The sequence below is a fragment of the Ostrea edulis genome, chromosome 5 (assembly GCF_947568905.1).
Source record: "Ostrea edulis chromosome 5, xbOstEdul1.1, whole genome shotgun sequence".
Lineage (NCBI taxonomy): Eukaryota > Metazoa > Mollusca > Bivalvia > Ostreida > Ostreidae > Ostrea > Ostrea edulis.
Window position 1 is genome coordinate 56,223,767 of NC_079168.1, and position 12,630 is coordinate 56,236,396.

Genomic DNA, 12,630 nt, shown 5'->3' on the forward strand with positions numbered 1-12,630 from the left:
TATTATGGCAATGGATGAAGTACACTACAAGCCGACCTGGGGTAATAGTAATGCATTGTAATTTCTTTGTATTTTTCTCTCTCATTGTAATGTGTAATTACTTTAGTAAAGTAATTGTAATTTAATTAATTACTTATATGAATGAAAGTAATGGTAATTGTAATGGTGAAAATTCCAATGTAATTTTAATTTAATGCATTACATTTCAAAGTAATTGACCCCAGGTCTGACTACAAGAGAACTGATGTAGTCTTTTGTATAGGTGTGGTGCTGTGGCCAGAATTGGTGTTAGCTTCAAATCATATCTTAATCCTTACACTGTTTTTAGCTTCAAATCATATCTTAATCCTTACACTGGTGTTAGCTTCAAATCATATCTTAATCCTTACACTGGTGTTAGCTTCAAATCATATCTTAATCCTTACACTGGTGTTAGCTTCAAATGATTCCATAATCTTTACACCTCTAATAATGCTATATTACTGTTTTTATGTCTTCACCTTGTCTTAATGTGGAATAGCTATATTTACTCTTCTTTAAACCATATTTCATAACTGAAACATCACTATCACATCATTCTTTTTCTATTTTTGTTTTGTTTTTGTTTTACATATTTAATTATTAAATTTATACTTGAACTATTTTCAAAACATTAAGATTGATTAGTAGTGTAAAGGCACTCATAAATTGTTATTTATTATAAAAATCAAGTGTGCCAATTTTTAAACGGTTAGCTAAACTCTTTTAAACTGTCACTGTATCTTAAATCTGGCTTACTCAACCAAATGCTTTGTCACAGCGCTTCCTACGATCTGTTAATATAACTGGTTCCCTGCCTCACTCATGACCAATCATTGACATCACACAAGTTTTATCAGTTGACCACAGTAATTGCACAAGGAATTGTCATATACGTGTACTGTACAGTATGAGAAGCATGCTAACCACTTTCATAGTTTTGATTCATTATTTGAATGACTTGTACACTTGCATTAGCAATTAATTTCTGACCTTCTCATGAAGGATTTTTATAATTTACATTAAATTTGTGAACTTAAGGTGGTTTGCCGTCCCCTACAGCTAAAGTGAGAAGAAAGCTTCTGCAAGAATATGGTAAATGACATCTCATCTACAGTGTTTAGTTTAATTTTCCATATGTATATATGGTAATTTATATCTTAAAAGCAATGCAGGAAATAAGCATGAAACAAACTTATTCCTTCTGTTTTATTATGTACTTTTAATACATTTTGAGTAGAAGAGAATTATTTCATGTTCATTTTCTATTATGTTCTCAGGCACAACCTCTGCTGCTGTTGCTGGACCCTCGGCCACGACCTTTGCTGGACCCTCGGCCACAACCTCTGCTGCTGTTGCTGGACCCTCGGCCACTACCTCTGTTGCTGGACCCTCGGCCACTACCTCTGTTGCTGGACCCTCGGCCACTACCTCTGTTGCTGGACCCTCGGCCATGACCTCTGCTGCTGTTGCTGGACCCTTGGCCACAACCTCTGCTTGGGCTACAACGACAACCTTGGCTTCTGTTGCCACACCATGTGCAACTCCCACTGCAGAGCCAAGACTATGTAAGCTTGTGTATTATTTAAGCGAGTGGTTTTAGCCTTCATGATGCCATTCTACACATTTTGACAATATGATAATTTACCTTTCAGTGTCTGCCACAACATCTACCCCTCTTGAGCATGATCTTGATGCCCAATCAGCAGGCAGTAGAGGTAAGTTAGTAATCCCCATCCCAGTGCATCATGTTGCCTTTTTCATTTGATCCCCATTAATTTTTGAAACTTTCATTGTTAGATTCAAGTACACTTTTTACTATATTTACACTGTATATGTATTTTGTTTGTAGTAGACCTAATAAACATCACTCTATTTCAGACACCCTGACTGTCCTGGCTGGTTGGAAGAAGACACTGCCTGATATAGACCACAAGTGGATTTCCGATACCTTTTGCAAACATGGGAAAAGGGGTCCATAATTTGATTTTACCAGAGTATCCAAGCTCTGGTATGAGCCACCACAGCCAAGTCTATCAGCAAGTGTCTTGAACAAGCCAGATCAATACTTCGCGCATCGTTTTTTCCTGTGGATGCCCCGTCATCTTCTTCACATAGACCTTTGTTCTCCTCAGGAAGACTGCAATGGGAAATTAACAAATGCAGGGGTCCATCAAAAAACCCGGATGGTGCTGGACGTAGACAACTTTTACAACATGGCTGGCGAATACCTTAGTTGCCCGAAGTGCTCCAAAAAGGTAATTTATTTCTGAATTTGCATTCTCTTTAAGCTTAAAAGTAAATAACCTCTTTTCCTTCTCCCTCTTATGGTTGTCACATTTGGACAAGATGACATTGCCTCCTCCCTTATCAGTTTCATTCATTTTGGTCTTATGTATTGTTACTCTTTATTTGATGAAGGTAATATATTATAGTTTCCATGATATACATATTGGACTGGGCTCGCTTTAATGGTCGCACTGTAAACATATTATTAAGTAACTTTAAGAAAATAATTTCTTTTAGGTAAATATTGTAATTCATGTAGAGTGGTTGATAATATTGTATTTTGATAAAATTCTTTCTTTTCATTCTAGGTCATCAGTTGGAGTGAGGGTATACTGAAACAGCTTGATAATACCACCAGAAATCAGTTTCCATGCATTTTAACTGCCTAATATGCATGTGATATGAGGGTTATCAGGCTGCTACGTCAAAGAACACTGGGCAACAGCAGCAACGCTGTGAGCAAAGTGGTAGAGGAGCAGCATGAAGAGAAGTATGTCACCAGCTTAGAGAGCTACTTCTCCAACTGCAAGAGATTTAAATCTTCTGCTCGCAGGGGTTTCTTTGGCGTCCCTCATTTCCAACGGCCACCGTCCCAACTGCCAGTACCAAGACACCGTTGGTTTATGAAGGTGTACCAACTGGATGTTATAAACCGACTGGATTATATCAAGTCATCTATAACATCCCAGTTTGGTACAATCTTGAAGATGGATTCCACCAAGAAAATAACCAACAAACTTGAAGGTACTTGTAACTTTTCAATATTAACCACATTAATTATTTTTTTATCTTGCACAATTTAAAAATTCATTTCCATCTGTTATCTACATGAATTAATTGAATTTTTCAGGCCACGGCAGAAAGACAGCAATGTGGGCCACTAATGTTGGGAATGAGTATGGCCAGATACTCATGTCCGTCTTGACTGAGGGAGAGGGGTTATCATTGAGGTCAATGATTGAGGGCATTATGGCCCGTTATGAAAGTGCAGCTGTCGTTCCTCCCAAAGTCCTGTACATTGACAGATTGTTGTGGGCCTGCAACAGTACATAAGTACTTCAAAAACTGGCCATCCATAAACATAAGGTAGGGACACACAATGACTATGTGGTGGTATTTAATTTACTAATGGTTTTAAGGCTCCTACAGCTAAAGCTGAGGGGGTATTAGAAATATGTAAAATTTTCGAAAACCTGCACATTGCTTTCTACTATAACGATAATTTGACTGATATATTTGAGTGATAATAATTATGCTGTGACTTATAATCTCAAGATTAGTGGCTACATTATACTGAGGTTATCATTAAGGTCCAAGTGCCTATCACTTGCATCTAATCATAGTAGGCAATTAATTTCTACAGGCTTGATATCTGGCACTTTATGCGGCGTTTCCCCTCTGGTTGCACCACTGACAAGCATCCCTTGTACAGCATTTTTATGGGCAAGCTGAGTCAGTCTATCTTCAAATGGGATGAGGACGATCTCCAGCTGCTAACAACAGCCAAGCGAGAGGAGATGATCCTCCAGGGAGTCGACAACCCCTCTAACAAGGATGTCATGAGACACATAACCTCAACAGAGCTATCACTCCACTGTAAGCGTGTCACTAGGGGAACAGAGGAGACGCTTAACCTCATATCAGGTTTGATTCAGTCCCTGGATGGCCCTAAAGGGTGTGACAGGTTAGGTGTCCCTTTATTTGACAGCGAGAGGATGGCCGAGGTGTGGAGGGTACAACAGAAACATGTCACATGCATCCAGGACCCTGAAGGAGTACATCTCTACACACAGACCAGTACTTTGAAGAAAGGCGGGGTTATTCTTCCTGTGTACAGATGTGCCAGAGAATCAACTTCCCTTGAAAGTTTTCACCTCCATATGAACAGGTTCATACCAGGTAGGGAAAAAATATTAGACACTGCAATCTGAGCAATAGTAGAAGAAATTTTACTTCCAGTTAAAATGAGCTTTTGCTTTTTTATATAACTGCACCTTTGAAATTCTTGATCATGTGTATATCTGGGTGTCATTGTGATTTCCTCCTCATATTGTCAAACATTTTTTCTCAATTATTGTAGATGATCTTGAGATTTCTTTTTTTCAATGAAAAATACATTTTTAAAGGAAGAATTTCTCTTTAATTGAAAAAGGGACCCTGGCCAAGGATATTAACTTCCAGGTTTTTTTGCTGGATGGCCTATTCCGCTGGAATCTTGACAGGGAGGCTGCTGCTGTTAGTACGGAGACGAGGGAGCATCGTCCGAGGACATACAGTGGCCCTCTCAAGAATTCAGTGAACAAATTTTCCCGGGATGTTTTTGGGGAACCTTTCTTTGAGGACTTTTGGCCACCGGGGTTATATACAGGTGACTTTCTGACACCAATTTTAAATTTGTAGCCTTTTCTCATGAATTTTGTTTATTACATGTACGTTGATTTTATCTTTTTTCAATAAATTCTAAATTTACTATTACAGGAGAGCTCATTGGGATCGAGTACCTGTACTCCCAAACAGGAAAAGGGTCAACAGACTACGCAGAGGCTATCCAATCCATATCGGAGGAAGACAGCCTCGATGATGAGATCGAAGAAGATGATGAAGGGTTTGGTGAGTTGGAAAATGTTGTTGACCCTACCATACCTGCACTTGACTGCCCACCTGAGCCAGTGCCTCCTATTCTGCCCATCCCATCTACGGCAGATTATGAGAAAATGTTGGAAGACACATGTACAGGTACATGAATTATGTTGTCACATGTGAACTTATTCCAATTGAAATTCAAACTTGCACTTAGTTATCATACATAATGATTACTTTGATATTCAATATATTGATGTTAAAGATGCAAGTAATATTCATACTATTTTTTTAACAATCTCTCTGTAGCAGAATCACCAGAGCCAGTTTTAGTGCCTCTACATCAAGATCCACCAGATAAACCTAAGGGCACAACTCCTGATGATATAAGTTATATTTTATCAACAATTACATGTAATTATATCTATCAATTATTTTTTGAAATTGTTGTATTTTATTAAAGTCACCCTAGAGCTACTCATTTGAATAGAACTATTGCCATGAACAGCATCATACACTGCATGCAGTCCATTAATAATTGCTAATTTAGTTTCCTTTACTACTAAAAGACCTAACTGTCATGCTCAAAGTCCAGGTCTAAATTCAGAAACCCTTCTTTAGAGAGTAGTGACATCCCAATACAAGTGAAATATTCTCGAGGATATGTAAAGCAAATGCTTTTATGCTGTATTTTGTGAATCTGTTACACATGATACATTCACCATCCACTCATGTAGCCTTTCAGTTATACTGTGAACCAACTTTTAATCGTGAAAGAGAAATTTCGTGATGAGAATCTTGTAGTCGCTTAAATGCTCACTGCGAACAAGTCCTTCAGTGTCTCGTATATTTGTTTAACTACAAACTCGATTGCAAAAAGTGGTTACCACTAACTACTTTATCACTGATAAATGGCAAAATAAAGTCATCGTGAATAAAAGTTGGTTTACAGTAATTGGGTGACCGGAAAAGATTATCATCCTTTTATGTTTGATGTATCTTTATTTTCAGGATGTAGTAGGTCCGGATAACATTCCTGGTTATGGCCATGTCTTGCGCCTTGCAAACTTCCTTGTTTCATTGCGGGATGCAACAGGAATGTCACCAGCCCAAGTGAAACAACTGAAGGACTTGTGGCTTGTTCTTCTTCCTGATTATGACAGAAAGAGGACTGTCTTTCCTCCAAGACATCAAAAGGGGCTTCTACAAGGAAGGTTTAAAAGCCCAAAGAAAAAAATGGCACAAGGAGTGCAAAGTATTGAAAGGTACTCAGAAATTATAACTACATGTACATTGTAATGAAAAATGAATTAATCAATAAAGGAGATACATTAGAAAATTCATGTGAAGACATATTCCATTTGAAATCAATTATTTCAGTTTAAATCTTGAATTAAAACACATGCGAATTAGTTAAAACTGAATGATAAAGTAAAGATTTCTCTTTTTCTTGGCAGAGTTGTACTTGGTCCAAATCAAGGTCCAGCACAGTGGCCAAACTGCAATAGATACACAGCGGCCACAGTAGAATCGCTCCTGAAGATTTTTCGCAGTGATCTTTGGAGGGGAGGGAGGTCCATTTCCAGATTTTCTTTGGTTCTTGGTGCCTTCCATCACATCAGGCAGACCATTCTAAACAACCATATAGCAATGGAGGAAACAGATTTACAGCTCCCCCTTTTGAACAAAAAGACGCTTACCCAATGGTAATTCATTTCTCATCATTATACATGTATTTACGTCTGCAAATATTTTCCTTTTATGAACTTATTGAAGAGTTCACGCCTACATATTTATCATGAAATATGCCAGCATGAAGAGTCGTAGTCCATGTCCTCATGAGTTCTTCAAAAATTAAATTCATTTCTTAATTGAACATGTGGAAGTCTTACTTTCTGTATCATTGTGAAAGGGAAACAAAATATGTGTGGCAGGAATTTTATAAAACATGTAACCCTTCATTTTCAAAAAAAAAAAAATTGCTAAAGAGCCTGCCACAGTGTAATGAAATATTGCATTATTATGCTAGGTAAAAGGTAAAGATCTCTTTAATATCTAATTGTTTCTTTGTTTTTAAACTGATGCTTTTCAAAATTTTAACTTTAATCTGAAATTTGGAATTTACAGGTTCAATGACAAGAGTAAAATGCAGGACAAGAAGGTTTTGACTCAAGGTTTGGAGCTTCCAAATCCAGCACTCACCACCAGCAAGGCTCCTGATGCACTGTCAAAACCTTCAGTTCTTCCTTCTGGCAATACTCAGCCATTTCCTTTCCATGATCCACCTTCTTCAGTTGGCTTGGCTAAGGTTAAGGGCAGGAAAAACAAGCCAGCTTTTTTTAACATAATGCCCTCACGGAATCCTGCCATTTCTTTTCAACTGGTTACTGGTCCTGGAAACACGGCAGTGCTAATACCATCAAATGTACCATCAGCCAGTGTTCCCTCTACAAGCCAGCAAGGAAGAAAACGGAAAGGAAATGAAGAAGTATGTACTGCCCCTCTACCTAAGAAAGTTAAAAAGTGTAGTAAATGTGGAGAAGAGAGGAATCCACCCGCCCACCAACAATACATGGGGTACAGATACTGCTCCTCTACCGACAACAGACCTTTCGCAGAGTGGAGGGAAGAACTTCAAAAGGCAGGAGTGGCAAGGAAGACAGCAAAAAAAATAAATGAACATATTCAACAAACTTTTCGATTTAATCAGCATATTTGGCAGCAATTGGAATTTATCAACATATTTGGCAGCAATTGGAATTTATCAACATATTTGGCAGCATTTGACTTCTTATCCTCAGTGTAAACAGTTATATTTGGCAGCATAATATTAACCAAAAACAGTGGCAACAACTAGAACTATAACTACAGCTGAAAAATCTTTTAATGCTGCCTAATGCATCGCTGCTCGGAGCCATGCTCTTCTCAGAAATGCATTAGAAGGTTCCAAGCCCCTGTAAAAGCAGAGGAAAAGACATTTTAGCTTTTTATTTCTGTGCAGAAGGTTCTAAATGTGTTGAATTCTTGAAAGTGTCAAGATGTGAAATAAAGATGATGTTTATTTATCATATAATGAAAAGCCCAACATACTAATTCAGATTGAACCAAACCCACTGATAAGCTTCTGTAGTTAAAAGGTAGAACACTTCTTTTTTCAAGAAGAAAGAGATCCAAGTTCAAGTCTTGGCAGAGGCATCTGTTTGGGTTAATTGGTTTAAAAGTAACTCGCAAAGTGTTTCAAATAAAAACTATATTTCTTACTACTTTCAAACATTACATACTGGTTAATTATTTAGTAATAATACTAATATCTTTGAAAAATATTTACTCCTCCTTTTTATATTAATATGATTTTTCTTCCATAATACATCTCCTATCTTATATATCTCCACCTCAAATTAGTCTTTGCTTGGTATTACTCTGTAACTTTTTTATTTCTTTTTCAAACCTCTCTCCTTACCATCCTGCAAATCAAAACAAATAAGTTCACATAAAAAAAAAAACCCAAAGTGCATCAGTTGTTAAAATTATTTTTAAAATACTTAAAATTTCCAAAAGGTGTTCTTAATGCTATAAAACGAAATTGTGTCTTAAAAATGTGCTTCCGTGTATTGAAAAGTATCAAAGTTCTTATTTTTTCCTTTTGCTTGCTTTTGTACAGTTTTCCTTCTTTTAGTTCATGGTTACCATCGCAACAACTAACGAGTAGTAGCCTCCATGCTCTTCTCAGAAATGCATTAGAAGGTTCCAAGCCCCTGTAAAAGCAGAGGAAAAGACATTTTAGCTTTTATTTCTGTGCAGAAGGTTCTAAATGTAGATTTCCTTGAAACTTGTTGAATTCTTGAAAGTGTGAAGATGTGAAATAAAGATGTTTATTTATCACATAATGAAAAGCCCAACATACTAATTCAGATTGAACCAAACCCATTGATAAGCTTCTGTAGTTCAACGGTAGAACACTTCTTTTTTCAAGAAGAAAGAGATCCAAGTTCAAGTCTTGGCAGAGGCATTTGTTTGGGTTAATTGGTTTAAAAGTAACTCCCAAAGTGTTTCAAATAAAAACTTTATTCATTTCTGACTACTTTCAAACATTACATATTGGTTAATTATTAGTAATAATTTTTCACATCTGCAATTTCTCCTTACCATCATGCAAAACAAATAAGTCCTCATAAAAAATACAAAGTGCATCAGTTGTTTAAATTATTTTTTAAATACTTAAAACTTACCAAAAGGTGTTCTTAATGCTAAAAAAAGTTATTGTGTCTGAAAAATCTGCATCTTCCGTGTATTGCAAAGCATTAAAGTTCTTATTTTTTTCCCTTACGCTTGCTTTTGTACGAGTTTTTCTTCTTTTATTTCATGGTTACCATCGCAACGACTAACGAGTAGTAGCCTATGTTTTTAAAACTGCTGGAAAAGGGGGAGTATCTCAGCGGGAAGTCCATACTTCACTTCACTTATTATATATTAACAAAACAATGAATATTAAAGTTTTCCCTTGTTTTGCAGAATAGTGGGAAAACATGATGTATGATAGAATCGTGTTCGAATGTATTGGCGTAATTGTACACAAGGTGGTCATAGTAGGACCAATCAGAGGTATTGAGATTAAGGTAGAGTAGGTCAACTGTAGTCATTCTAAGTTAGACGCACCTTATTTTGAACAATTTATTAAATAGTGTTCACTCTCTAGACATTTTTAATACCGACGTATGGATACAGATTTCCATAGTTTTTTCATAGTCCTTTTTATCTATGTTTTTTTTCTGGGCGTTTAGTAATGTTTTTGATGAGGGTAAAGGCTAAATGGTTATCAAGCTGTGTTTCATTTTATGCAATATCGCATTTGCTATGATTTATAATCATTGTATAATTTTGTTTATTATTTAAACGCTCAGCTGCCCTAAATGCTAGCCTGGCTTACTGCTAATTTGTGTGTAGTTTATATGGTAATAGTGACTAGGAGATCACATTCTAGTAAGAATATATTATAGTTGCATTTCAACGCACTAGAAAAATACCAAAGAAGGGCAGAGTAGTGTGTGAAGATAATGTTCTTAGATATCTGAAGCCTTTTAACAACTGAATCTTTGATATACATGTTTTTGCTGCAAGAACACTTCCAACGACCATGCCTTTGTATACATATTCAACGATGTCCTACTGTCGATGGACCACCTGACCTGAGTGAGTGAATACCCAGATTTAAATTAGGAGCAACAGATCTTAAGATATTGACAATGTATTATTTCGCTGTTGTGTAACTAATAGGTTTATTGTAAAATAACAAGTTTTATGTAATCGCGTTCGTAGAGTGTGATGTTTATTTTAGGTGTTTTACATGGTTTTAGCCTGACCCCTATGTTTTGGTCACGTGACAAAAAGTTAGCGTCACTTTATCATTGTTATCAGTGGAGCTTGTAGAAATTTCTTACCAAATTATTAACCCACCCACCTTCCCCGACGCTCACCGAGCATTTTACACTTTGTTCTCTTGGGCATTGGGCATTTTGTTTTTGAACGCCAACTTTTGGGTTGTATTGTATATATGTTTTTACACTTTGTTCTGTTTTTAAATCTTACAGTATTTTGTTTTATATCAGGGGAAATCATTAGGCAACTTTCAGTAGCAACAATGTATGATCTATTTATGGGTGATCTCCCCTTTTTACAGTGTCATTATTATTTCTACATTAATTTGTTTTTATATCAGGGGAGATCACTACGCAATTTTAAGTAGTACCAATGTATATCATTCTGGGTGATCTCCCCTTTTTACATTGTCATCACAATAAATGACAATTCACACAAGTAATGTTGTCTGTCTTACTGTTGGGGTCAGAGCAACAAGTTTCTGTGATTATTGAACGGGCATTACATAAAGGTTTGTTTATTTTATTTTTTTTATCAGCGTTGCAACACCTCTGCTCCTATAAACAGGCTTGCAAATAAAATCTAAAGACAGCAAATGAATATTTGCAACGGATACATAACGCAAAATCATGTTGTATGGACAAGCACATGTCATTGTGACGCCCGTAGCTATCAACACTTCATTTCCTTCTCTTAACTGATAATTTTTACTCTCTTCAATTATTATTTTCACATATTCATATTTAACCAAAATATTGTTACGTTTCAAAGATCAAATTTCCAAAATCCTGCAAATCCTAATAAAATCATTACCAAATTTCCTAAAATCAAAACATGTGATGAACAAATACTCTGTAACATCTTGTCAACAATTTTGCAGTTGATATTTTAGCCGAATCTTGGAGGCCTTCCAAAGTAAAATTTTCAGTAGGGGCCTCTAAACCACATATGCTATGCATCCATTTAATCGAATATATTGTGGAATTTACAGTGGAATAGGACGCATCGTGATTCAATAAATATGTTAGATATAACGTAACATGGACTGGTTCTGCCAGAAGGTCACTATGTCCATGCTTTATGATGAATTTCTTTGAACGCTGAAAACTGTTGGATACGTGTAGGCTTTATTCGTATTTTCACTTTTGGAATGCAGAAGATATTTTGATATGTGTACACTGAGACTTCCAAGTCTGCTATTCAATGGAACACCACTGTCCTGTACTGCCCTTTTTATATGTGACTGTAAATTTAATCCAAAAATTAAAATATGTGTAAAATCAGCTGATATGTCAATTAAAGACAAATACGTAAAGCAATATTTGGTTGATCATGACAATTGTGCTTTTAAATTTCAAATCAAACATTAAGAATTTTCAAAATACAATTCTAATTGCTAACATTTTAAATTCTAATGGGAACTTGGCAAACCAATCTTTTATTTGCTTTTGCCATAAGCAACGTGTTTTTTCCCTTGCAAACGTTTCCAAGACACAACAAATGCTTTGAAATATACTACTCAAAATTTGATAAGGATCACTAGGTTATATGTGTGTAAGTTACCACTAACATAACAAAAGACATAAATTTGACTCAGAAACGTGTTTACTCAGGTTATGAATGAAAATTCATGAACGGCATGAACTTTTATCAATACGGAATGCTTGAAATCTGATAACAACACCAAAAGGCATTTCATTACAAAAAGTTTACAGCAAACCAGAGAAAGAATTACACAGTTTTTGGGGATAGTCCATCATTACACTTAGTCGATGAAGTGTCAATACCGGGTATGGCCTCCCCTTGTATCAATGACGGCTTGACAACGTCGAGCCATGCTGTCAATAAGCACCCGGATGTTTCCAATGGGAAGGTTGTTCCACTCTTCCACGAGGGCGTTTCCGAGCTCTGCCCAAGTCGTGGGTTGTGCTCTACGGCGTGAAAGGGCAACCTGCAGCATGTTCCATACATGCTCAATCGGGTTCAAGTCCGGCGAGCGCGCTGGCTAGTCCATACGGGCAATTGTCTCCTGCTGAAGGTACTGCTCCACCACCCTGGCGCGATGAGGACGGGCGTTATCATCCATCAGGATGAACTCAGGGCCAACAGCACCAGCGTAGGGTCTGACGTAAACATCGAGGATCTCATCCCGGTACCGCACCCCGTCATTGTTCCTCTCTCCAGGACATGAAAATCTGTTCTTCCATCCCTGCTGACTCCACCCCAGACCATGATGGAACCACCACCATAACGGTCATGTTCACTGATGTTGGCATCATGGAAACGTTCACGTTGTCGTCGCCACACTCAGTGCCTCCTGTCTGTAAAGTCCAAACAATACCTGGACTCATCGGTGAACAGAACTTG

At 36.9% G+C, this 12,630-nt stretch overlaps 3 protein-coding genes across 3 annotated transcripts; all 3 read left to right on the top strand.

Moving 5' to 3' along the window:
• Positions 1-10: 10 nt before the first annotated feature.
• On the top strand, positions 11-2,696 carry LOC130054969 (mucin-5AC-like). The gene is made up of 6 exons (XM_056166106.1): positions 11-41; positions 1,060-1,113; positions 1,299-1,586; positions 1,674-1,736; positions 2,137-2,276; positions 2,616-2,696. The coding sequence occupies exons 1-6, from the start codon at positions 11-13 to the stop codon at positions 2,694-2,696; spliced, it is 657 nt and encodes a 218-aa protein (XP_056022081.1).
• Positions 2,697-3,791: 1,095 nt separating this feature from the next.
• LOC125651396 (uncharacterized) lies at positions 3,792-6,415 on the top strand. Its single transcript, XM_048879958.2, has 7 exons — positions 3,792-4,206; positions 4,460-4,675; positions 4,786-5,043; positions 5,197-5,301; positions 5,457-5,482; positions 5,899-6,142; positions 6,345-6,415. The coding sequence occupies exons 1-7, from the start codon at positions 3,825-3,827 to the stop codon at positions 6,413-6,415; spliced, it is 1,302 nt and encodes a 433-aa protein (XP_048735915.2). The 5' UTR covers positions 3,792-3,824.
• On the top strand, positions 5,432-7,766 carry LOC125649438 (uncharacterized). Its single transcript, XM_056164861.1, has 2 exons — positions 5,432-6,593; positions 7,015-7,766. The coding sequence occupies exons 1-2, from the start codon at positions 6,538-6,540 to the stop codon at positions 7,691-7,693; spliced, it is 735 nt and encodes a 244-aa protein (XP_056020836.1). The 5' UTR covers positions 5,432-6,537; the 3' UTR covers positions 7,694-7,766.
• Positions 7,767-12,630: the final 4,864 nt, after the last annotated feature.